The 27182-nt window shown below is 43.0% G+C and overlaps 2 protein-coding genes across 8 annotated transcripts in view; one reads left to right on the top strand and one right to left on the bottom strand.

Moving 5' to 3' along the window:
• FANK1 (fibronectin type III and ankyrin repeat domains 1) overlaps window positions 1–27182 on the top strand; it is a 156670-nt gene that overhangs the window by 129030 nt on the left and 458 nt on the right. For 6 of the 7 annotated variants that reach the window (XM_073552768.1, XM_073552769.1, XM_073552770.1 and 3 more), the window contains 4 exons: window positions 4472–4637; window positions 9265–9408; window positions 11006–11083; window positions 11174–11218. In XM_073552768.1, coding sequence (XP_073408869.1) covers window positions 4472–4637; window positions 9265–9408; window positions 11006–11083; window positions 11174–11218 — 433 coding nt within the window. Of the gene's footprint in view, window positions 1–4471; window positions 4638–9264; window positions 9409–11005; window positions 11084–11173; window positions 11219–11312; window positions 14024–27182 lie in introns of those variants that run through there. The other variant, XM_073552767.1, reaches the window with a different exon arrangement.
• Window positions 15072–27182, bottom strand: part of ADAM12 (ADAM metallopeptidase domain 12) — a 771113-nt gene continuing 759002 nt past the window's right edge. The window contains exon 23 of the mRNA XM_073552776.1: window positions 15072–19796. Coding sequence (XP_073408877.1) covers window positions 19739–19796 — 58 coding nt within the window. The 3' untranslated portion in view covers window positions 15072–19738. The remainder of the gene's footprint in view (window positions 19797–27182) is intronic.

Below are 27182 nucleotides of genomic sequence, written 5' to 3'. Positions count from 1 at the left end.
CTTGTGAGTAACAGTATAGAAGGTTACGAATAACAGAATATTATAGGTAGATGGTTGACCCAGCTTAGGGGAAGGAATTTTTTTCCCTATGGAGAAAATTGGCTTCTACTCTGTGGGTTTTTTGCCTTCCCCAGGATCAACAATGCAGAACAGCTGCACTAAAAATAGGCTGAACTAGATGGACATAAGGTCTTCCTTCAGCCTTCAAAACTATGTTACTATGTTACCTCCAGCATACATGGCTCCAGGACATGTTTTGGCCCACACTTTCCTATGGACATGTCATGGTTACCGTTTCTAATATTTGGTAATTAGGAATAAATTCATGGACTTTGAGTGCGCTGCCAGACAAATTTCATAATCACACAAGGTTACAAAAGTTAACCCTTTAATCCCTACGCGTTTCGAAGTATAACACTTCTTCTTAGTCGTTTCACACGGAGAATTTCACGGCCAGTATACAATGCCTGACCGCGGGACCCTCGACCCAGACTTACAGCCTTGTAGACATATATCAGGCTGTAAGTTCAAGTTGGAAGTCTTTGGATCCATCTGGGTTTTGCAGTCTGTATACAGGTTGTCAAATATGCCATGTGAACCTGGTCCAGCAGAGCGAGAGCTCGTTGAGCCCACCCACTACCCCTTACTAAGAAACTAGGCCTGAGCTGAAAAAGTAAATGAATGTGTATGCAAAATGTAAATGCATATAAACACATGACCTTTACACAGAGAAAAGCAAAAACTAATATCCTAAAATAAAAAAAGGAAAAAATAAATTGCAAAAATTACATGAAGGTAGTAATAATAATAAGGGTATTTAGTAAACATAATTTTGATCAAAAGAATGTACAAGCCATCCCGTCACGTCAAGGCAACCCTTGTGGGACAGTCCTAACTCTTGTATTTAAAACCTAAGAGTTAGGACTGTCCCACAGGGGTTGCCTTGACGTGGCGGGATGGCTTGTACATTTTTTTGATCAAAATTATTTTTACTAAATACTCTTATTATTATAACTATTATAACTACCTTCAAGCAATTTTTGCAATTTATTTTTTACTTTTTTATTTTAGGATATTAGTTTTTTGTTTTTGGTTTTCACTACCCCTTACTAGCAGCGTCTTGAGACTCAAGTCTCAAGGTGCTTTCATGCCAAACTCCATCAGAACATGTGAGTATATGATTCTTTGTAATACTTTATATAAACTTCCTTACCTGTATTTCGTCTTTTCCCCGTCTGTAATTGTTTAAGAAGTGCCTCAGTCACCCAAAAGTACCCCTTTGTGGGTAAGGAGGGGGATGCAGCTGCAGTTTCGCATTTATTGAGTTTAGAAAACAATATGAAGTGGCAGTGAGGGTCTGGGTGGTGGGGGGATATCTGCCAGGGAAGATCATACAATACACATGGAGAGAGTATGTGCATTACAGAAAATGACTGCGGGAAGGAAAAGGAACAAAAAACATCTGCAGTTTTCTGCAAAATACCTGGCTGCTTTTTATCTAATACACATCTGCTGTCAGAGTGTTTTTTTTTTGCATTTATTGGAACATGCACATTAATGCCAAATCCAGAGCCTGTTATGTAATGTCCATGTGCTGCGGTTCACCTGTCTGAATAAATCTGCAGAGCGAGCGCTGGTCCAGAACACCGTGAACCAAGCCGAGCGCAGAAGAGACCCGCCAGCAATGTGTGTTTAGCTCCCATTAATGGCCGCTCTGTCGTCAGTGATTATTCCCCATCAGGTGTTTTATAAACAAGTGACAGAGAAGGTGGCCAAAAAAAAGGAACGCTCGGCGCTCTCTCCTCTTCATGCTCTGTCAAAGTCAATGCAAACCTGTTATTTTATTCACCAGTCACCAGGAAACTAATGTTCATGCCTATTTTGCTTTATTAAAAATTTTTCATCTTTTTGGCAGATGAATCTTTATTTTTTTTTTTTTTACCTTTTTCAGCTCCGTGACCACCTACATTAATGTGATGCAAAAAAAAAAGAACACAGCAAAAAGGCACCAAAATAAAACAAAAAAGGCAAAAAGTAAAAGAACCTGATACAAAAAGCTTCCATGGCTAACGTTAATCAAGTTTTTTGTTTCGGGAAATCTCTCTGTTTAGCGTTTTTTTTTTTTTCAAAAACAGACAAAACTGCTTCGCCCTCCTCCTGGTTCAGTGCTGAGTCTCTGTTGCTGCTGTCTGTTATTGTCTGCAGGGCTGATGTCCCCTCAACAATGCTTCAGCCAACCAGTGAGCTTAGCGACTCATGCCAGCTACTTGGGCACAGCCGCTGAAATTACTTTGTGACTATCACTTACATCGAAAGCAGCAGAGACTCAGCGCTGGAGCCAGGGAGGGTGAGTACAGTCAGTTTTTTTTTTTGTTTTTTTTTAAAGCAAACTGCTGCCAGGAGATAGGGGTTTTCTGAAAACTAATAAAGTCATTTAAATTTGGATCAGTGAAAGCATGAAGGCCTGCGACTTACCAGCTTACTTCAAGCTTTTTTAATATTAAAGGGGTTGTGCACGAACATAAAAAGCTGTTTCAATGATATGAAAATATATTTTAGTAAAGCTTACTGTCACAACTGGTCTCCCAGGACCAGGAGCTCCTTTCATATCAAAATGCTAGGGAAGCCCTAGCTCACCTTGTTCCCCGGATTACTTCTGAAGGTGAAGATGCCGGGGCCACATACCTTGCCTTAGCTCCTGAATCTTCCTTTAGTCTGTACCCTTCCCCCACCCAGGGAAGAGGGGAGTGGTAGTGTACCGTAATACACCAACCAGACTAACAAGATAATACGAACAGTGATAAAGGAAAATATCAATCGTGCAAATATACTCACACATAAACACTGGAGAATGGGGTAAAAGCAAAGTAGGAGAAGAAAGGGAATTATCACAAATGCAAAACCTAGCAACAGTCACAAATGAATCCACCAAACACCTTCTTCAGTAACAACCACCAACAACCTCCAGTCATGCAGCAAAAGTTACTCTGACAATGAGCGCTAACCAGGACCCAGATTATATAGGAGATGGGAGTGGCTAACGGTGTACAGTTGAGAGGTGTAACGCAGGAACGCTTCCAGGAGCTCTCAACTGATAGGGTACAGACTGAGGGTGGATTCAGCAGCTAAGGCAAGGTACACGGCCCCGGCGTCGTCACTATCAGAAGTTATCCGGGGAACAGTGTGAGATAGGATGCTCCTAACGTTGAGAACTGGGAAGGAGCACCTGGTTCTTGGGACACCCAACAACAGTCGTGACACGTTTCAGCAGACGTTGCATAAATCAATAGTACAAGCAAATTCTCTCTCCACTTATAAGCCTCTTCTTTCCCCATCTTCCTTTGTCCCCCAACCGCGCCCCCTAAACTCATCATTCACTCAGAAAAAATGCTAAAAAACATTTTGGTCAAAACAAAACATTCACCTCTTGATGTCTGTGGAGAATGGGGGGGGGGGAGAGTGTGAGAGAGAGGCACAGACTATGCTCCTACTTTCTTGCAAGAGTTTAGCATACCCCCCACAGCTGGATTCACAGCTACACTGCTCAGTATTGCTGTATGACGTCTTTCATGTTACTTATGAGCATGTGCTACATAGGGATAGGAGAGTAGTCTAGGGAGACATCATAGCAGCTAGTCTCCTGCCGCCAGCTCAGTGACAAATATAAAGTTCAGTTAGAGACTGCAGTGGGGAAAACTGGTGAACAATGCTGGACACAAGTCATATAATGTCCAGAAATAGTATTTAATTTATTTATTTTACATGTTTATTCAGCGCCATTAATTTCCCAGCACTTTAAAGCCATTATCATTATTGTCCCCATTAGGGCTCACAATCTACATTCCCGATCAGTATGTCTATGGAGTGTGGGAGGAAATCCACGCAAAAATGTGGAGAACACACAAACTCCTTGCAGATGTTGTCCTTGGTGGGATCTCAACAAATGAAACTGACGTCTGAATGAGGCTTCATTCAATGGTTGAGAATAACGGTCCAAGTTTCATCAGTTTGGTCTGAGTTTTATTAATTTTTCTCATACACAATAAAAAAGTTCATCCACCCCCCGTTTTTAATAGTCTGCGAAAATCGTACCGAACTCGCATGTCATCCAAGTGCTATCCAATTTTTTTTCACTCACCCATAGACTTGGATTGTCGATTTTGAACAAAATCGGACATGTCTACTCTATTTTTCAGTAACTGGAGCTAGTCAGGGGATTTAAAGGTGTAATCACTATAAAAGATATTAAAACATTTAGAAGCGCAGAATTTTGGTCCTATTTAAACAATATGGTGCTCGTGTGTGGACAATCACTTTACGTGTCTGCAATGTCCTCTTTGGTTACATAAACCTTTTAGAAGCTGGAATTATTTAGTGCGCTTCACCCTTGTCTACATGAAATGCCTCCGTTGCCTTTGTGCAGGGACCGATGTCGTCTGTCAAATCCATGCGCTTCTGCTCTGTTTTGCAGTGTAATGCTGGCTTGTTTTGCTGGACACCTGGATATTGTCGAGTATTTAAGAGAACAAGGAGCATCTTGGGAGAGCCGGGATAAGGGAGGATGTACCGCCATGCACTGGGCAGTAGACGGAGGCAGTCTGAAACTCATTGAATGGATGATTGGGGATGGCTGTGAGGTACGGAGCAAACATTTTTACCTTTTTGTTTGATTCTTGTATTATTGTTATTTACTATTTCAGTAAGAACATATCCTTTATTAGGTTGGAGTCACACACAACGTATAAAAAAAATTGGTCCATTTTTCACGGACCAGAATCGCACAATTGTTTAATGAACAGTCACCCGTATGTCATCCGATTGGAATGCGAGGATGCGATTTTCTCGCTTCTAAGCATCCGTTTGACATCCGTATGATGAGATTTTCTCACTGGCTTGCAAAATGGACATATAATGAAGCCCAATGACAGATTAAAACACAAACAAAAAAAAGATATAGACACTTAGAATACATTATATGTATACATGTCATTGAGACATATATATATATTTATAGTTAATAGAGTTCTACATAGCATAATAGCCGCTAAATCAATTGCCGGCTTATGTATTATCAATACAAAACCCGACATGAAATGACACATGGTTTACATACAGTAAACCATTTCATTTCATTTAGGTTTTTATATGTTTTTGACTAATTATTAGATTAGGGTATGTGTGTAAAATTTGGGACATGTAAAAATTAAGGGGTTGATTCGTTGAAAAAAATTGTGTGGGCTCCCGTGGTAATATCTCCACCAGAGAGGGAAAGCCAGTGAGTGAGGGCAGATATTAATAGCCTAGAGAGGGACCATTGTTTTTGCCCCCCCGGCTAAAAAAAAAATCTGCCCCCAGCCACCCCAGAAAAGGCACATCTATAAGATGCGCCCTTTCTGGCACTTAGCCTCTCTATTCCCATGGCCTTTAGCGGTGGCTAATGGGTTAATAATAATGGATTAATGTCACCTTGCTATTGGAAGGTGACATTAAGCTGAGTTAATAATGGAGAAGGTGTCAATAAGACACCTATCCATTATTAACCCTAGAATAGTAAAGGGTTAAAAAAAAGCACACAGACATTAATTAAAAATTATTTTAATGAAATAATTACACCAAGTTTTTGACAACATTTATTAATCTGTTAATCCAAAAAAAAGCCATGGATCTGTAAAAAAAAAATAAAAAAAAAATAAAGCAACAATATCCTTACCTCTCCGCTGTTCAGTCTGGTCCCCCGCTGTAATCCATCCAAAGGGGTTAAATGGTTTACACAGGGACCGGTGCTAATGTGACCGGACCTGCTGTAAACCACTGCCAAATGAATTAATTCATCTTTGCGCAGGCGCCTCGGCTGACTGGAGATGAACTAATAAACGTGGCAAAGTTTCGGAACTTTTTCCCACGCTCATCAGTTCACCTCAGGTCAGCCAGGGGATTCCGCGCAGCCTCACTGACTTCAGCGGTAGTGAGTTCAAAACCCGACCATGTGTCATTTTATGTCGAGTTTTGTAATGATTTTACAGAAGCCGGCATTTGATTTAGCGTTTATTCTGCTATGTAGAACTCTATGAAATATTGAAATATAATATATACAGTGCCTACAAGTAGTATTCAACCCCCTGCAGATTTAGCAGGTTTGATAAGATGCAAATAAGTTAGAGCCTTCAAACTTCACACAAGAGCAGGATTTATTAACAGATGCATAAATCTTACAAACCAAAAAGTTATGTTGCTCAGTTAAATTTTAATAAATTTTAAACATAAAAGTGTGGGTCAATTATTATTCAACCCCTAGGTTTAATATTTTGTGGAATAACCCTTGTTTGCAATTACAGCTAATAATCGTCTTTTATAAGACCTGATCAGGCCAGCACAGGTCTCTGGAGTTATCTTGGCCCACTCCTCCATGCAGATCTTCTCCAAGTTATCTAGGTTCTTTGGGTGTCTCATGTGGACTTTAATCTTGAGCTCCTTCCACAAGTTTTCAATTGGGTTAAGGTCAGGAGACTGACTAGGCCACTCCAACACCTTGATTTTTTGCCTCTTGAACCAGGCTTTGGTTTTGTTGGCTGTGTGCTTTGGGTCGTTGTCTTGTTGGAAGATGAAATGACGACCCATCTTAAGATCCTTGATGGAGGAGCGGAGGTTCTTGGCCAAAATCTCCAGGTAGGCTGTGCTATCCATCTTCCCATGGATGCGGACCAGATGGCCAGGCCCCTTGGCTGAGAAACAGCCCCACAGCATGATGCTGCCACCACCATGCTTGACTGTAGGGATGGTATTCTTGGGGTTGTATGCATTGCCATCCAGTCTCCAAACGTCACGTGTGTGGTTGGCACCAAAGATCTCGATCTTGGTCTCATCAGACCAGAGAACCTTGAACCAGTCTGTCTCAGAGTCCTCCAAGTGATCATGAGCAAACTGTAGACGAGCCTTGACATGACGCTTTGAAAGTAAAGGTACCTTACGGGCTCGTCCGGAACGGAGACCATTGCGGTGGAGTACGTTACTTATGGTATTGACTGAAACCAATGTCCCCACTGCCATGAGATCTTCCCGGAGCTCCTTCCTTGTTGTCCTTGGGTTAGCCTTGACTCTTCGGACAAGCCTGGCCTCGGCACGGGAGGAAACTTTCAAAGGCTGTCCAGGCCGTGGAAGGCTAACAGTAGTTCCATAAGCCTTCCACTTCCGGATGATGCTCCCAACAGTGGAGACAGGTAGGCCCAACTCCTTGGAAAGGGTTTTGTACCCCTTGCCAGCCTTGTGACCCTCCACGATCTTGTCTCTGATGGCCTTGGAATGCTCTTTTGTCTTTCCCATGTTGACCATGTATGATTACTGTTCACAAGTTTGTGGAGGGTCTTAAATAGTCAGAAAAGGCTGGAAAAAGAGATAATTAATCCAAACATGTGAAGCTCATTGTTCTTTGTGCCTGAAATACTTCTTAATACTTTAGGGGAACCAAACAGAATTCTGGTGGTTTGAGGGGTTGAATAATAAATGACCCTCTGAATAAACTTTTCACAATTTAAAAAAAAATTAAACAAAGAAATAACATTCTTTTTTGCTGCAGTGCATTTCACACTTCCAGGCTGATCTACAGTCCAAATGTCACAATGCCAAGTTAATTCCGAATGTGTAAACCTGCTAAATCTGCAGGGGGTTGAATACTACTTGTAGGCACTGTATATGTGTGTGTGTCCGTCTCAATGACGTGTGTGTATATATATATATATGTATGTGTGTGTGTCTATATCTATTCTTTCTATTCTTTGTTACATGTCAGTGTGATTTTACTGTATCACAAAATGAATTGCCGGCTTTTGGTAAAGGACACCGGTGCGTATTTCTAGCAAGTCACACTTGTGGTCTGTGTGTAATCCAATATTTTTCTTGCACACATAGTCTTGCATTGGCGAGTCAGGGCCGATAATCGGTGCCAATCACAGCATGCTGCGATTTTCTCAGCCCGATTAAAACGGCCGAGAAAAAAATCGGATGCTGGGAGCTGCCCCATAGATTAACATTGGGGCGAGTGAAATGCAATTTTTTTTTTTATCACATTGCACTCGTCTGTGTTTTTTGTCGCTAGTGTGACTCCAGCCTTAGTTTTTGTATTGCCTTTTCCTCTGAAATGTCATGTGGATTCCCTTAAAAAGGTGGCGACCTCCTGAAAATCTCCTCGACCCGTACAGTTATCTCCCCATATTCTATACTTGGCAGGGAAGAGTTTTATAATGTGTGGGGAGTCTTGGGCTATGTTCACACTGAGTTTTGTTTTTTTTTAAAAAAAAAAACACATTTTCTAGGAGAAACCACATCAGGAAACTCTCCTTTTTGTAGGATGATTTTGGAGGCGTTTTGGAAGAGTTTGTTTTTTTTTTTTTTTATCCCCTGAATATTTTTTTGCAGATTTTTGACTGGGCAGTGCCTAGTTTGGAGAGGTTTTCTTTAGGATCATCTTAAAAAAATGAACATGCACTTTTTTTTAAAACCTCTTCAGGGAAAAAAAATCTCCAGAAACCACATATGAACAGCACAGAGTGGATTTCCCGTAGAAATTAATTGGAAGAGTTTTCCAAGAACTATTGAAGTGGTGTTGGTTTGGCTAATATCCTTAGTCATGTTGGAAAGATCATTACAACGTCAGACATTCACTTATAGGGTATCCACCTCCACTTGGGGGCAACTTTTGTTTTTGCTCTTCCCTGATTAGAGAACAGAATTCTGAAACAGCTGTCCACAGATGAGTGTGCCTTCTTTTTAGAGGAGACTGGTTTGGTTAATATCCTTAGCCATGTTGGAAGGCTGATTAGAAAGGTCAGAGATGTACTTACACAGTAGCCAACTCCAGTTAGGGGCAGCTTTGTTTTTGCTTTGTACTGATGAGAGGTGAGAATCCAGAAACAGCTGTCCACAGATGAGTGTGCCTTCTTTTTGGAGGAGACTGGTTTGACTAATATCCTTAGTCATGTTGGAAGGGTTATTAAAAGGTCAGACATTTACTTATAGGGTAGACACCACCACTTGGTGGCAGCTTTGTACTAATGAGAGATTAGAACCCAGAAACAGCTGTCTACAGGTGAGCGTCTCTTCCTTTTAGAGGCGATTGGGGTGACTAATATCCTTAGTGGCATTCGGGGGACCCCATACAGCTGTCATATTATGTCACATTTATTACATTAGACCCAGTATACCTTCTTTGACATTCTGCCATGTGTAGATCTTTCTGAATCGTGAATCACTTGATTGATTTCCTTTTAGGTTGATGTGAAGGATTCCTGTTCACATTGGACTCCACTGATGCGAGTCTCAGCGGTAACCGGAAGCGCAGATGTCGCTCGTCTTCTAATTGCCGCCGGTGCAAATATCAATGTAAAGGACAAGGATGGGAAGACCCCCCTGATGGTACGGACTGAGCTGTCACAATGTGGGAAGGTTTTCAGATGGAAAAAAAAGACAGGCCCACATTATTTCACCCCTTTTACCAGATGGCTAGTTCTGATCGAATAAAGTCAATTAAGGGGAGAACACACAGAATGGTATATACAGTAATAGTATACTGCCCGATACTGATAGCGACAAAGTCAGCGGCAGGTCCAGGAATGTAATAGACGGTGACATTTAATGATGTTATTATCATTACATTATATACATGTCTGACGTCAGTGTTATCTGCAGAATCCAGAGCGTAAATGGCACTGACATCTTCCTGGCTTTCTGTGCAGCCGGGGATGATAGACGAGGGTCAGTGAAGGCAGAGTGGGGGCACGTGTGTGTGTGTGTGTGTGTGTGTGTGTGTGTATATATATATAACATGAGTGCACCACCGATGAAAGATAGTAAGATTTTAATTCGAGAGATAGATATATACATACACACTCCCAGATTATACATTTATTTTTCTTTCTTCTTTTGTCTCTTTCTTGTTCTTTTTCTGTCTTTTTTTTCTTCTTCATCTTTCTTGACTTTTTTTTGTTTCTCAATTGCTCTTTATTTTACCACTTTCTTGTCTGTCTGATATTTTTTATCTGTATATACGTACAGGTTCATTGCTGTCAGATTAAAGATCTTGCATATTATCTCTGTCTTTCCTGTTTTCCTTCTCTCTTTTTTTTTTTTTCTCTGTCTTTCTCCTTTCTTCTTTTTTCTCTCTCTCCATCACTTTTGCTTTCGCTTTCTTTTTCTAACATCACTCTCACTTCCTCATTCTCTTTTTCCCTCTTTTTTTTTAATTTTTCTCTTGCTCAAGCGCACTTTTTTTTTCTTTTTCCACATCTTATTGTTTTTCCCCTCTCTTTTTTTTTTTTTTTTACCTCCCTTTCTTTTTTCTTTTTCTCAGCCTCTGATTTTCTTCTCTCGTTCTCTTCCGTTTTATACTCTCTTTATTCAATCACTCTAGTTCTTTTCTTTTGCATTCTTATTTCTCTTTTCCTCTCCCTTTTCTTTCTCTTATTCACCATTTTTCTTTTTCAACCCTTCCCGCGCCCCACACTCTATCCTCTTTTTTTCTCTTTCGCTCCTTTTATCTGTGTATTCTTTATTTTTAACCTCACTATCTCTTTTCCTTCTCTCGGTCTGTCTTTCTTTTCTTGATCTCTTCAGTTTTATACTCTTTATTCACTCACTCTAGTTCTTTTCTTTTACATTCTTATTTCTTTTCCTCTCCCCTTTTTTTTTTCTCGTATTCACATTTTTTTCTTTTTCAACCCTTCCCCCACACTCTATCATTTTTTCTTTCTCCTTTTCTCTCCCTTTATCTCTTACAGGTTTCTTTCTCTCCCTCCACCTTGTAATATAGTCCCATTTGGGCACCATTACATTACTTCCCATTATTATTTCATCAGTATTTTGTGCTACACTCAGGGACTGTGAGCTCTCGAGGTTTGTGGTCGTACATTTGCCCGTCACCGCGGGACGTGTACCGTTGTACCAATGCTTGTGTCGCACACAAGGGTCTCTCCAGAATTATATATTTTTTCCCACATTGTGCAATTTTCTTTAGGTTGCGACATTAAATAACCACGAACGCTTGGTCCGTTTACTAATAGAAAAAGGCGCAGACTGCAGCATCACAAATGAGGTATTAAAAAGCGCTGGAAGAAATTGCATTCTGCACGGCAGCTATCAGACTGAAAGGTTAAGATAAGGTTCTCTCTCTCTTTTCCCGCAGTACGGAATAGGCATCTCAGAAATGGCTAAAGCTTTCAACAGGCAGGTAAGGAGATGATGGTTTGTGCCGGAGAATGTATCAAATGTAGAATAGGCGATTTCTTCACCCCCCCCTTCCCGTCCTTTCATCTTCCTGACAGAATATGCTGGTGATATTAGAGGACACGAAGAAGGAGATTCTTTAAGAGACGCACCGCATCTCCGTCTAACCCGCCTTTCATTACACCGACAGCTGAAACGCAGAGCCCTCTGCGATGACAATACATTAAAGAGCAGCGGCTGCCCCGGGATACCCGCACCCCGACGCTTCTCTTCTTCCCTTTTTGGATTAAAAATAAGAAAAAAGGATCGTCGAGTACATTTTTATAGTTGAAAAGTTTAAATCACCCGGAATAATGAGACAAAGGTTCCCAGGTTGCGCGTGGATCCAGGATAACATCTCATATCACAGTCCAGTAAAAACTTATATAGTGCATGTCTCTGGCATTTAAAGGGTTATTCCTAGCATATCCAAAGAATAGGCGATAACTTGCGGATCGGTGGAGGTCCAACTATTGGGCCTCCCCCCCCCCCAATGATCCTTAGAACTAGACTCTTGAATGCCCCACTGGAATAAAGTGGGGGGCTACGCATGTGCACCATCAGTTCATTCATTCCTTATGGGATTGTCGGAGATAGTCCGGTACAATGATCTGCAGTCTCAGACAGTCTCATAGGAATAAAAGGAGCGCTGACACGTTTCAGAGCCCTGACCTCGAGATTGGCAAGAGTCCAAATAGTTGGACGCATGCGCACCATCGGTCCATTCATTCTCTATGGGATTGCCGGAGATAGTCCATTACAATGATCTGTCTCCGACAGTCCCATAGAGAATAAAACGAGCGCTGACGCGTTTCAGAGCCCTGTTCTCGAGATTGGCAAGAGTCCGAATAGTTGGACGCATGCGCACCATCGGTCCATTCATTCTCTATTGGATTGCTGGGGATAGTCCATTACAATAATCTGTCTCCGACAGTTCCATAGAGAATAAAACGAGCGCTGACGCATTTCAGAGCCCTGTTCTCGAGATTGACAAGAGTATGAATGGTTGGACGCATGCGCACCATCGGTCCATTCATTCTCTATGGGATTGCCGGGGATAGTCCATTACAATAATCTGTCTCCGACAGTCCCATAGAGAGTAAAAGGAGCGCTGACACATTTCAGAGCCCTGTTCTTGAGATTGACAAGAGTATGAATGGTTGGACGCATGCGCACCATCGGTCCATTCATTCTCTATGGGATTGCCGGGGATAGTCCATTACAATAACCTGTCTCCGACAGTCTCATAGAGAGTAAAAGGAGCGCTGACACATTTCAGAGCCCTGTTCTCGAGATTGACAAGAGTATGAATGGTTGGACGCATGGGCACCATCTGTCCATTCATTCTCTATGGGATTGTCGGGGATAGTCCATTACAATAATCTGTCTCCGACAGTTCCATAGAGAATAAAACGAGCGCTGACGCATTTCAGAGCCCTGTTCTCGAGATTGACAAGAGTATGAATGGTTGGACGCATGCGCACCATCGGTCCATTCATTCTCTATGGGATTGCCGGGGATAGTCCATTACAATAATCTGTCTCCGACAGTCCCATAGAGAGTAAAAGGAGCGTTGGCTTGTTTCAGAGCCCCGGCCTTGAGATTGGCAATAGTCCCAGTCGTTGGCCCTCCCACTGATCCGCAAGTTATCGCCTATCCTTTGGATAGGTATAATAACTTTATATTTTGTGAATAGCCTTTTAAAGACTCAACCTCTTAAACCTGGACTAGGCACAAAAGAGTGGGGCAGATTTCTGATGACTGGCATTTTACATTACGGTCTAAAATACATCATTGTTGGAGTAAATTGCACAAAATGTTATTAAGCAAGCACTTACCTGAAAGTCCGAAAAAGAAATGGACGCCTCCTATGAGCAGTTCTAAATTTACACCAAAATTCTTTTTTCTGAGGTCACAGTTTTCCTCTGGGGCGAACACCCTCCTTTTAGTAAACCTTGGCCACTTTTGCAGAATACAGCGCGAAAAGCGAATGTTGTGTACAGTTTGCAACTTTTTGGAAAAGCTGGTGCAGCCTGATTAGAAAATGTGGACCGATATGTCAATTTTTTTCAGAATTGTTTCTTTTGTGTCCATGTTCAAAAATAGCGGATACACTGACAGAAGAGGTTCAGTAGCAGCAAAGTGAACGCAGCTTTAAAGGGGTTTTACCCTTTCGGCCTTCTGCACCCCATCAGCATGCTGGTAGGAAAAATTAATGGAGACTGAGAGTACTCACCGTCCCCGGGTCCAGCTCTGTGTCTCCACCGGTTGCGTCATGTCAACAGTGCTGCACGTCATCACAGCTGTGTAGACAGCATTTCCCGGAGCCCAGTGATTGTCTGCAGCGCTTTGACGTGATGTCACTATACAATCAGCGTCTTGGATGCAGCTCTGGACCCGGAAAAGGCGAGTATGCGCTGCCTCTATTACTTTTTATCCAGGCACGCCGATGGCACGTAGAATGCGAAAAGTGGAGAAGCCCTTTAACAACTCTCAATCGCATCCTGCAGAAAAAGCTTCAAGTGTAAAAATTGATTTGTGGTGCAGATATCAAATTAACAGTATGTCAGTTTATTTCACAAATTTTCTCTTTTTGCCTCTGGGTGAAATCTGCTGAAAATAAACAAAAAAAACAAAAAAATCAATCCGCAAAACAAATTATCTTACGTCGCACCCCAAAAAGAAATTGCTTCTGATCCACAGACGGGTTCCGTAGAATTTTGGCCATGTAATTCACGCTTAGAATAAATGACAATTTTGATTTTAATAAGTGGGTTTATTTTCTGACCAGAGACACTTTTTTTTTTTTTACATTTCCTATTTTATGATTAGTTTCAATAGTAGCAAAATACAGAAACGATAAAAATATAAATAATTATTTAATCTCTTACAATGGACGGATGCTATGTAATGTCAGATCTCTCCTGTAGTGGCCGCCGTTGCATGAGGACTTTGTGTCTGCCAAGACCTGCAGCGATCAGTGATCACGTCGATCAGTGACCATATGATAAAATGTATGGAAACTTAAAATTAAAAAAAATACAAACAAAACACTCAGAATGGTGCAGAAAGCTAAAATAAGTAATATTCACCCTAGAGATCCCCTGTTATCCCCATCCAGCACCTTTGTAGGTTCCCTGACAGTCTCTATATTTCCTTTTTCATCTGGGCAGAATCAATACTGGTCACAATGGAAGCCAATATGTAATCAGTGCAGCAAATGATTGGCTGCAGTGGTAACTTCTCTGCTCAGATGAAACATTAAATACTGAGACTAGCAGGGACCATGTGACTATTATGGCCAGTGATTGGCTACAGCAGTCACATATCTGTTCAGATGAAACAGGAAATACATAAACCGGCAGAGGACATGTGAGCATTATGGCCAGTGATTGGCTGCAGCGGTCACATATCTGTTCAGATGAAACAGGAAATACATAAACCGGCAGAGGACATGTGAGCATTATGGCCAGTGATTGGCTGCAGCTGACACATCTGTTCAGGTGGAACCGGAAATACAGAGACCAGCAGGAGACATGAAAGCACTATAGCCTGTGATTGGCTACAGCGGTCACGTGTCCACCCAGATTAAGCAGAAAGTACAGAGACCGGCAGTGGAAAGGGTAGTTCTGGGAGGAATTGTAAGGGGGATATTACTTCTTTAATTTCACACCATTCTTTACCATTATAAAACAATTGTAGGTGGCCAGACAATCCCTTTAATTCAAGACTCCGGAAGCAAACTAGATACTTCCTGCTTTACATGGGCTGGCTATATAATTTATGGCGATAAATTAAAATCAAACTCACTCAGCATTTTGATTCATGGTTTATTGATTGCATTTATAGAGTACAAAATTGCATTGAAAAAGTTTTACTGGTCTGAAGGATTATATAGGGGAAACAATACATTTACAGTGACTGAATCTGACGTTGTCAACCTAACGGGGTTGTTGTCTGATTGCAAGAAAACAGAAACAGCGCCCCTCTGCTCCATAGGCTGTGTTTGGTACTGCAGCTTAGCCTAGTTGATAATTCGTTTTATATCCAAGCATCCTTTATAATCCCACTTATTTGGGTACAACAGGCCTGTATACTGTACAATTCAAAGCTTTCTTACTACTTACAAATCCTCTCTTTACTTATTCATTCATTGCCCAACAAGCACAACCACCATACAAGTGAATGAAGATGGCTGCAGACAAATGCTGACACCTCACCAATCATCCTAGATGCAGGGGCCACTTCACGGAGATCATCCGTTCTGGAGATAGGTGTGGGTCCTAGAAGTGGGACCAGCATTCATCAGAAATTTATGGTGTGAGCGGCCTCCATTTAGCCACTGCGAGGGAACACCCATCATGGAGGAGTACCTACCTTAGAGGCAGGACATATGACTGCTATCGGCCCTATGGTTCAACGGTCTATGCCTCTTAGCCACTTGATTGGTGTAAAAACTGTAAAACCAGCTACTTGCAGCCACCACTAGTGGGAGCATACTGCATACAGATTTATAGTGAATTCAGTATGCAGTTAGCTCCCCCTAGTGGTGACCAATATTATATTTAGTTACAAAAACAGCTCTTATATAGCAATGCATCTTTATTGTTTCTCCCTACATTAATTCTCACTCTTTTTGCGCTTGTACAGTTTTTCTGAGTTCATCATAACCCAGAAAGGGCACCTTAATGAAGCCTCTATGTGGTGCTTCCATAGTACAGATAGTTGCACCTGATGCGCTAGTTTCCCCTCCAGGCCTGAAGCTTCTGCGCAGATGACAAGTGGTAAATTTTATCTAAGATTTTAGACAAATATCAGTTTTACCCCTAGATTTATTTATTATGCTTTTCTTATATGTTGCGCCGTCATATTGCGCAACACTTTTCAGACATGATAATCACTCTCCCCATTGGGGCTCATAATCTATAATTCCCCATCAGTCTTTGGAGTGTTGAAGGAAATCGTAGAACCCGGAGGAAACCCACATAAACACGGGGAGAACATACAAACTCCTTACAGATGACGTCCTTGCTGGGATTTGAACTCTGGACCCGAGCGCTACAATGGTAACATACTGTATATAGGTGTCATATGGATCTGTACAACAGCCGGGAGTGTACCAGCCCTTAGGGCGATTCCCATAGATTTAAAGGTAATCTGTCACCATGTTTTTGTTATGTAATAAGAGAGCAGTCTGATGTAGGGTCTGAGAACCTGATTCCAGTGATATTTCACTTACTAGGCTGTGTTTTGCTCTTTCAAAAGAACTCTGTCACTATACAGTGTACACATAAAGCAGCCAGTCGGTTGTGTGGGCGGGGTTGTACACAGCTCAGCATTCTGAGCTCTGCTAGATCTGCAGCAGAGAAAGCTGTGATTCTATCACAACTGTTGTACTCAGTAAACTAAGTGATACATCGCTGGAATCAGGATTTCTGCACCTACATCATGCTGCTGTCAGATTAGATAGCAACCCCTGCTGATAGATTCCCTGTAATACATGTGCAGAATCTGCAGCAGAAATCTGAGGCTGATTCAGATTAGGCTAATCCACAAACAACTACCCACCGCAGTTTTCAGGTTGAATCCCACTCAAACTTGTTTCTACATGTCACTTACTGCAGCTGTTTTGGAAATATAGACATGGCGCTACGAAAGGCAATATGCTTTTCCAACTGAAACTGAGACATGTTTTGCCGGCATTTTTCTTGCAGTTTTTTAGGCACGGAATAGGCATAGATTCTGCAGCAAAACTCCTTGTGAACATGCCCTGAAAATGAGAAACTACTGTAGCAAAAGAAGGCCGAGTCTCAGACGTTATCGATGTTAATAAGGTGTTTCACAAATCGCTGCTTCTTAAAGTCAGAAAATCAGAATTTTATGTTAAATATAATAACAAATTATCAATGTCTCTTTCCATACCACAATCTGAATAAAAAAAATAGAAATCTTGCAGTTTTTAAACTGGCGGCTAGAGCTATTCTACAATCTTACTGTTTCAGGAAATCCACAGGTACATTAGCATCAATACACAGACTCATGGAGCCTACTGTGTGGATTGAAGCGCCTAATGAGTGTGTGCACTAAGAGGAGGAGGTGAGCTGTGACATCAGCTATTGTGAATGGCGGGTCCTATGTTATTTACTGTGTATGGAGGTATTATCAGTCATTGTAGAGGAGGAGAAGGTGAGCTGTGACATCACCTATTGTGAATAATGCATCCTGTATTATCTACTGTATATAGAGGTGTTATCAGTCATTGTACAAGAAAAGGAGGAGGTGCGCTGTGACATCACCTATTGTGAATGGCAGATCCTATGTTATGTACTGTATATAGAGATATCAGTTATTGTACAGGAGGAGGTGAGCTGTGACATCAACACAATTCATTATGAACGGTGGATCCTGTGTTAACACCTCTATATACAGTAGATATCAGTCATTGTACAGGAGGAGGAGGTGAGCTGTGACATCAGCTATTGTGAATGTCATTGTACAGGAGGAGGAGGTGAGCTGTGACATCATCACCTATTGTGAATGGTGTGTCTTATGTTATTTACTGCATATAGAGGTGTTATCAGTCATTGTATAGGAGGAGGTGAGCTGTGACCTCACCTATTGTGAATGGTGAGGTCCTAGCTTATCTACCTTTTCATAGCACTGTTATCAGTCATTATTATCCTGACTGTGGTGATAATGAAACTTCTGAAAAGTCTCCTTGAGAGGATAGAAAATAAAAGTCTAAAAGAGCCCCAGGCGTCAGTGTGAAAACGGCAAGATTTCTATTGTTTCTTTTTTTCGATACACCTCTACACTGCTCCTTACTGCTGTCTCTCTGTCTCTTGCTTCAGTCTGTGTGTGAATGATCAGCAGCAATCTCTTAGGCTGTGTGTGCTGTGTGTAGGAGACACCATGGCAGCCAGCTCCCACCCACTAGCTCAGAGTCAATTGCAATGTAGAGCCTGCAAAGGAGAAAACTGGTGATATAGGCAGGATACATGTGATACATCGGCAAGAAATAGTGTTATTCTTTATGTCCACAGGAGAGATTATTACGACAAGGTATTTGTACGTCTAGGTACCCCTAACTAAAAGTGCCAAGGTCAAAGTTATACTATATGACGGCCGTGGATGAGATATGACAGCTAGGCGGCACATAGATCCCGTCACTCCACATGCTTATTCCTATACACGTCTCCTTGAATTCTGGGTGTAAGAGAGCGGATACAAGTTATAATAGCACCATATTATACAGCCGCTGACACAATGCGTTCATTAATTCTATTTGTGGCACATGTAATCCTAGGAGTTCACGTACAGTAGTCAATCCCAGCAGAATTGTAGCACCTTAGTGTTATTGTTTGGTCACAGTCTTTATTTTTTATTATGATGGACTTTACACATTGCATTTTTTTGTATAGCACCTTCGCAACTTTGCAATATCCTACCGTAACATGTATGCTGCTCTTGTGCCAGGGATAGGGGCAGAAATAGATGCATAATAGGTAGGTGGGAAGACGTACTGAGCGGTTTGTCTACACGAAGTGAATGTTCTTGGCTTTGAACAGTCATTTTACGTTGATAAATTCCACTTAATTTATAGTCCTCCATAACAGCTCCTAATCTCATGCATTGACATATAGGTTAACATTCTGGCTGCCTGCCACTAGAGGGAGCTAAGTGCACGTCTATGTATGGTCAGTATGCAGCAAGCTCCCTCTAGTGGTGGCTACAGGCAGCCAAAATGTAATCTTTCAAGTCTATGTCTAGGCAGAGGATTTGGAGCTTTGTCTAAGGAAAAAAAAACCATCGACCAGTATAAGATATAATGAAAACTTAAATCAGCGCAGAATTTTGAACCTTTTCAGATAAAAGTAAAAACAAATCAGACTTTTACTTTAAATAAAGCCTCTGCCGAAAGTCAGTGCAGACTTTGCAGGTACATTCACTGCCATAGCACCGGACTTAAAGTATATTTAATACAGATTTACAAGATATCGATATATTGTAACATACAGTAATATACATGTATCTGCCAAAAGCTTTATTGACTAAATGCTCACCGTAAATAGAGGCTAAAAAATGGTAAAAAAAAAGAGTGCAGATTTTACAAATAAAACCTCCAGTTATGAGTGTGCTTACTGACGCCTACGTCTGGAATCCTTCTTCCATACGGTATACTAGAAAATCGTAAAATACTTCAAGTGTATGAGACGTTATAAAAATATTTCCCTTCTTTGGAAAGTCATCTTTGGTTAAATATACCTAGTGCAATGCACCGCACTGTACTAAATATTCCACATAAATTAATAATTTACAAGTACCTGAGCAAGTACGTACAGCGTAGCACCAAAGGCGACAGCTCAGTCCTTATTTTATAGGCTATGTCTCAGTTTTAGTAAATTAATAAAGTTCAGTTGACTCAGTAAACAGACTCCAACGCGCGTCGGAGCGTAGTGCAAACTTCACACGAGGCCTGGGCTTCTCACTTCAGGTGGGCTGGCTTGAAGATGGGTCGATGTGGTGGGACCTTTGGAGGGGGTCTGAAACCAAACAGAACGTTCAGTTATCCAATGCTTTGGAGCAATGTATAATTGCCATCACTATTCAAAGTATTCACCCCCTATTGACTTCTCTATATTTACTATGTAACAACATTTGGTTTTATTTATGGATTGACCTTCATTCATTCAAATTATTAAACACAAACTAACTGAATGCAGTCGCCTCCTTTAAGATGGTGTGAACTAGCAGCAACAGATCTTAGCAGAGGGTAAAAGCACACTAATACTCTTATTAATGACTGTTCAGGGGTCCTATCCAGCTAAGAATTAGTCAGTTGTTATCTTTTGGTTTATGGCTCTGGTGACTTCAAAAGAACCAGTATTTGCAAGGTAAACATGATTTTGATTCACAAACAAGATTAATATGTCTATAAATTGCCTTCATTTTCATGCGCTGTAATTTGCCATCCACTCTTTTTTTTTTTTACTTGGCAGTTTCAATTTATCAGCATTCTACCAGCATCATAGGTGTTGGATCTCCCTTTCCCCTCTCCTAGTGTAAGGCGGCCATGGTGGTAGTCGTGGCAACGGGCTTTACGGTTCCCACATCCTGGTACCCCACAGATAAAACACAATGTCCCTTCTGCTGCAGACCACTTACGGTTACTGTCAGAGTTCCTTTCAGTTCTGGCTCTCCGGCTCTGTGTTTCCAAGTTTCACATAACACCTCGTAGTCACAGCCTTTTACAAACAGTTCAACTTTACTTATCAAAAGGGCACTCATCACCTTGGCAGCAGAATTCACATAGAGCCACGTTTCCTGCGCTTTCCCTGCCTTCCGGGCAGACTACTCTTTCCGTAATCTCTTTCCTCCTGCCGTCTTGTTTGACAAAACGTTTCACATCCAAGTCGCCGACGTCACCAGCTCCCTGTCAGCCCCTTGTCCTATTCCAATTGGGAAAGGTTCCGGGAATGCCATCTCTGCTGTTCCGCCCTGGTCATAGACCCTGGATCCTTCCTGGGGATGGTCCTGTTGAGCTGGTGCCTTACTGCACTAGTCTCCTCTTGGGGCCCCTTACTGACGCAGCTTTATCCCCACAGCCAGTAACTGCCTGCTCCACTGCCTCTCACACAACCTGCCCTGCAGGCTGCCCTGGCTCTGCTGCCTAAACAGGAAGTCCCTTTCCTATATCTCCCTACTCTGTGCTGCTCTACTCTGTGGCCTCTGCCATCTGTTTAACTCCTATGCTGCCTGATCTAACTAACACTCTTATCTATTCTGTAATAAGCCCCCTTCTGTTCTAACCTTTGCTACTCTATGCTAGCTTCTATCCCAAATCCTAACCCTATACAGAGTACATAACACTACAATACACAAACATTACATTTCACATTAATAAACGATGAGGTGCCGCATGTAATCATGCGAACAGCGTTCAGGGGAGAGGAGGCACGTGAGAGTCCCTGCCACTTCCTTACACTAGCATGCATTTCTGGGGGGAGGGACTGTATGCATCTCAGGCCACCTCTCTGTTAAGAGTGTATGCTTTTTGAGAGACTGAAGAGCAGAAGCAGAGACAAAGCTCCACTTCCTGTAGAGATATAAACCAGCCCTGAATTCCTGTAAAGAGACAAAGACTTGGGCCCACTTCCTGTAGAGACAAAGATCTGCCACCATTTCATATAAAGACAAAGACCTACCTCAACTTCCTGCAAAGACAAAGACCTGCCTCTACTTCCTGTAGAGACAAAGACCTGCCTCTACTTCCTGTAGAGACAAAGACCTGTTTCCACTTCCTGCAGGGAGAAAAATCTGTCCCCACTTCCTCTAAAGATGCAAAGACCCACCTCTACTTCCTGTGGAAACAAAGACCTGCCCCACTTCCTGTAAAGATATAAAGACCTGCCCCCACTTCCTGTAAAGAGAAAAAGACCCCCCCAATTCATGTAGGGAGAAAAAAACCCGACTCCAGTTCCTGTAAAGACACAAATACTTGGCCATACCTCCTGTGGAGACAAAGACCCGCCTTCACTACCTGTAAATATACAAAGACCTGCCCAAAGTTCCTGTTAAAAAACAAAGACCCACCCCTTCTTCCTGTAAACAGACAACCCCACCCGTGTTCCTGTAAAGAGACAAAGACTTGGCCCCACTTCCTGTAAATATACAAAGAGCCATCGCCATTTTCTGCAGAGAGACAAAGACCCACCCCACTTCCTGTAAAGATTAATTTAAAGACCCACCCTCACTTCCTGCAGAGACAAAGACCTGCCCCAACTTTTTGAAGAGACCTGCCCCCATTTCCAGTAAAGAGACAGACCCGCCATCACTTCCTGTACCTATACAAACCCCCCAGTTATTGCAATCCATCTCGGTATCTGTGCTGCAAGAGACTGATTACACTTGACAACAGGCGGTGGACTGTATGGTACATAGAGGGGAGGTAAGACAATAAATAACAGGATCTGCAGATTGTCTTTCATAGTATCTGTCAAATGAGAACAAGAGCACAATGCCAGCCCTTTTATATATGACTGTGATAAAAAGTCAGGTAGGATGGGGGATCTCCACCTAAACTGTGCCTACATCTTTCCCCCAACTTTAATCTTGGCTGAGGCTCTAATGAAAAATCTAATGTATATTTTTGGGTAGAGACAGTTGAATTCTTTATAATAGCCTCCTATATATTCAGACATAGCTTGGGGGAGCATTTATGCAGTGGGCATTTATGCACATGTAATCGAAATACATGTATCAAAGTACTGGCAGTTATAACAGGGCAGGAGACAGGTAAGACATTTATATACATCTACTCCCTGTACATTTGGATTACAACAAACATATACCATATGCATTTGTGTAATTTATATCCTGGCCGCTGCATTCATACACATCCACCGCCCTGGCATTAACTCTCTACACTCCATCCATATCGGCCCCTCGCTCCTTTCCTGTCCTATGTATAACACTCACGCTCTTTTCACATTGTTAAATTGCACAGATCCAGTCAGTCCCACCATTCAACATAAGAGACGCTCTCACAAATCACTTAACCATCTGCTCACTCTTTCTATCCTCCTCCTAGTCGCAGGAGACATTGCTTCCAACCCTGTTCCCCCATGTTATAGAAAGTCAAACCCCCCAACTTCTACACTCAGAAACCCCTCTAATCTTATTAATATTCCCTGCATGCCATCTGTCTCTCTTAATTGTGCACTTTGGAATTCTCGCTCAGTGTGTAACAAACTCTCCTTCACTCATGACTTTTTCCTTTCTAATTCTCTTAACCTCCTGGCTCTTACTGAAACCTGGATCCAGCAGTCAGACACTACTGCTGCTGCTGCTCTTTCATACGGGGAACTACACTTCTCTCATACCCCAAGATCAGACAATAGAGCAGGTGGAGGCGTTGGTCTGCTCCTATCACAAAAATGTACCTTTCAGGTTATCCCTCAACTACCCTCACTAGTCTTCCCTTCTTTTGAGGTCCATGCCGTCAGACTCTACACCCCCTTCTCCATGCGAGTGGCGTTGGTGTATCGTCCTCCCGGCCCCTCTCATCAGTTCCTGGATCATTTTGCCACTTGGCTTCCACATTTTCTCTCCTGTGATATCCCTACCCTCATCATGGGAGATTTCAACATCCCCATTGCTCTTCCCCTTTCCTCATCTGCTACTCAACTTTTATCTCTAACCTCATCATTTGGCCTTTCGCAGCTTACTAATTCTCCAACACATGAAGACGGAAACTCCCTCGACTTGGTCTTCTCTCGGCTTTGTGCAGTGGATGTGGGTCACCCTCCCAGGGCCATGGGGTACTCGGTACCGGGCCGGCGTCGGCGGGATGTGTCACAGTAGCGGTGACCCGGTCCGTGGCCCTGGGCGCCCAATGTAAACGGGAGATTGGAAATGATGGAATGTAAATGAATAGTTTGTGAGGCAAGTGAGATGTTAGGTCGACGCTGCATGCAGATCCTCTGGGGCTGGTGGTGTGTTGCAGCCAAGATGGTGAAGCTCCCCACAGGTGGAGCTGTAGCCCCAGGGCAGTGTAGATATAGAGGGAAAGGAGAGGCACAAGCGGTGTAGAAGCTGGTACCCAGATGTAGCGGTGCTGGGTGCATTGGCGCAAGAATGAATGGAGGACACCAGGGCTTGTAGTTCCAAAGCTTTACTCACAGTCTGTAGTACACACAGGTGCCTGCCTCCGTGCTGTGTCCTCTGGGTCAGGGACTCAATCAACCTCCAGGCCAGATGGAATGCTCCCTTCCAACACTCCGCCAACATGTGCCTTTCTGAACGTCTCCTCTTATAACGCCTTTAAGTGTGAAGTACTCCTAGTACTGAGTTACACTGGAGTGCCTCCTGACAGATGTTCCCAAGAACTCTACTTGTATGGCACACAGCTGTAGCCTGCTTTGGGGACTCCTTACTCCTGAGTCCTGGCTCACTATCAATGTTGCTGTTGTTCCCCCAAGTCTTAGATGGGAGTAGTGCATTTACAACCCACTACTCCACCGGTGTCTGCTGTAGAACCATTAGTGTCCATACAACCTCGGGGACTGGGCCCCGGCCTTGCGTTTAGAACTTCTAGGCAGGGTTCTTCCTCTAACCCACGTCCTCTGTTCCCTTTTACTCCTACGTTCTGTACTAGTCTTTCCTTCTTATGGAAGATCAGGTTTCGGTTCAATGTCTTTCTCCTTCTTTCCTTTCCCGTGCCAGCAGACCCAGGTCACTGAGATCTGCTGCAGCACCTCCTTCCTCCATCCCTCTCTCCTCACTTCTCTCTGAGTCACTCACTGACTGACTGACCTCTAATCCTAAGCCCTCCAGCTCTTTTATGTATACTAACTCCACCCGCCTCCCAGCACGTTTCGTGTTCCAAGCAGGGAGCCACCAAAGGTGCTCTGCTACACTCCAAGCAGGGAGCCGCAATGTGGCTTTGCTGAACTACCGTGTTGTGTGGGATGCAGGTGTTGGAGCGTGGTCAGGAGCCTCCAACTTACCTGGATGGTGGGGCACCACACCTCAGGAGGAGGTGCAGTACCTCTGTGGCGACTGAGCCTTAGAGGCGCCACAGATGATTTTGCAAACTCCCCTCTCCCGCTCTCTGACCACAATCTTCTTTCATTCCCCCACTGTCCATACTTATAGAAACATACAGGCCATTAACACCCAGAAACTTATGAAGAACTTGCAGTCTTCATTGGCCCCTATCTCCTCCCTCTCATGTCCTGATTCTGCATTGAAGCATTACAATGAAACACTTCAAAGTGCCCTGGATGAATTTGCACCCCCTAGAAATAGAACACCACAACACAGACGGCGACAACCCTGGCACACCCTGCAAACACGTTTCCTGCAGCGGTGCTCCAGGTGCGCCGAACGTCTGTGGAGAAAATCCAATCTACACGAAGATTTCATCCATTATAAGCTTATGCTTAGAACATACAACACTGCCCTTCACCTCTCCAAACAAACCTATTTCAACACCCTCATCACCTCACTGTCCAATAACCCGAAACGTCTCTTTGACACTTTTCATTCTCTACTCAACCCAAGAGTACAGGCCCCAACCAAGGGGCTCCGAGCTGACGATCTGGCCAATTACTTCAAAGACAAAATTGACCAGATTAGACAGGAAATAATCTCCCAATCACCTCATGCCATGCACTGTCCTCCCTCCCCCACTGCATCTAGCTCACGCTCTGATTTGAACCAGTCACAGAAGAAGAAGTAAGCAGGCTCCTTGCATTTTCTTGCCCAACCACTTGCACCAGTTCCCCATTTTCGTCACATCTCCTCCAGTCCCTTTCCCCTGCTGTCACCCCTCACCTAACTAAAATATTTAACCTCTCTCTCTCTTCTGGTATCTTTCCCTACTCATTTAAGCATGTCATCATACATCCACTACTTAAAAATCCATCCCTCGACTAAAACTGTGCCACTAACTATAGACCTGTCTCTAATCTTCTCTTCATCTCTAAACTCCTGGAACGCCTGGTCCACTCCCGTCTTATCCTCTTATCCTCTATCTCTTTGATAACCCTCTTCTCGACCCTCTCCAATCCGGTTTCCGCTTTTTACACTCTACTGAAACTGCCCTCACTAAAGTCTCTAATGATCTACTAACAGCTAAATCAAATGGTCGTTACTCCATGCTATTTCTCTTCGATCTCTCTGCAGCATTCAACACTGTGGATCATCAGCTCCTCCTCACTATGCTCCGTTCCATTGGCCTCAAGGACACCGTTCTCTCCTGGTTCTCCTCCTATCTCTCTGACCGCTCCTTTACTGTATCTTTGGCCGGTTCCTCCTCCTCTCACCTTCCCCTTACTGTTGGGGTTCCTCAAGGATCGGTTCTAGGCCCCCTCCTCTTCTCCTTGTACACTGCCCCTATTGGTCAAACAATCAGTAGATTTGGTTTTGGTTTCCAGTACCATCTCTATGCTGATGACACCCAATTATACGTTTCTTCTCCTGACATCACGCCAGCCTTTCTAGAAAACACCGGCGATTGTCTAAGCGCTGTGTCTAACATCATGTCCTCACTATATCTGAAACTGAACCTGCCAAAGACTGAACTCCTTGTGTTTCCTCCCTCTACTAATGTACCTATACCCGACATTGCCATTTTTGTGTGTGGTTCCACTATTACTCCCCAGCATCATGCCCGCTGTCTTGGGGTCATACTTTCCTTTGCCCCCCACAGCCGATCACTGGCTCGCTCTTGTCATCTGCAGCCTCAAAAACATTTCTAGAATTCGACCTTTTCTTACTTTTGACTCTGCAAAACCTCTTACTGTTTCTCTTATTCATTCTCGTCTCGACTATTGTAACTCTCTTCTAATCGGTCTCCCTCTTACCAAACTCTCCCCTCTCCAATCTGTCTTGAATGCTGCAGCCAGGATCATATTCCTCACCAATCGTTACACCGATGCCTCTACCTTGTGCCAGTCATTACACTGGCTACCCATCCACTCCAGAATTCAGTATAAACTTATTACCCTCACCCACAAAGCCCTCCATGGCTCAGCACCACCTTACATCTCCCTTGTTTCAGTATACCACCCTACCCGCGCCCTCCGTTCTCCTGATGACCTGAGGTTAGCATCCTCAATAATCAGAACCTCCCACTCCCGTCTCCAAGACTTTACACCTGCTGCGCCAATTCTTTGGAATGCACTTCCCAGGTCAATACGATTAGTCCCCAATCCCCACAATTTTAAGCGTGCCCTGAAAAGGCATTTATTCAGGCTGGCCTATCGCCTCAACACATTAACCTAATCTATCCCTGTGTGGCACAGCCAAAAGTTTTACCATAACCAGATTTCCCGCATCATGTTCCCACATGCTTTATGCATCCATTAGCCCTCTGTGTCTGTACTGTTACACACTTAACATTATGGCTGGTCCAAACAATCAGG

Source organism: Dendrobates tinctorius, unplaced genomic scaffold (assembly GCF_039654945.1).
Source record: "Dendrobates tinctorius isolate UK_male_01 unplaced genomic scaffold, ASM3965494v1 ptg000196l, whole genome shotgun sequence".
NCBI lineage: Eukaryota > Metazoa > Chordata > Amphibia > Anura > Dendrobatidae > Dendrobates > Dendrobates tinctorius.
Note: the sequence above shows the minus strand (reverse complement) of the source record. Positions and strands in the feature narration are given on the sequence as shown.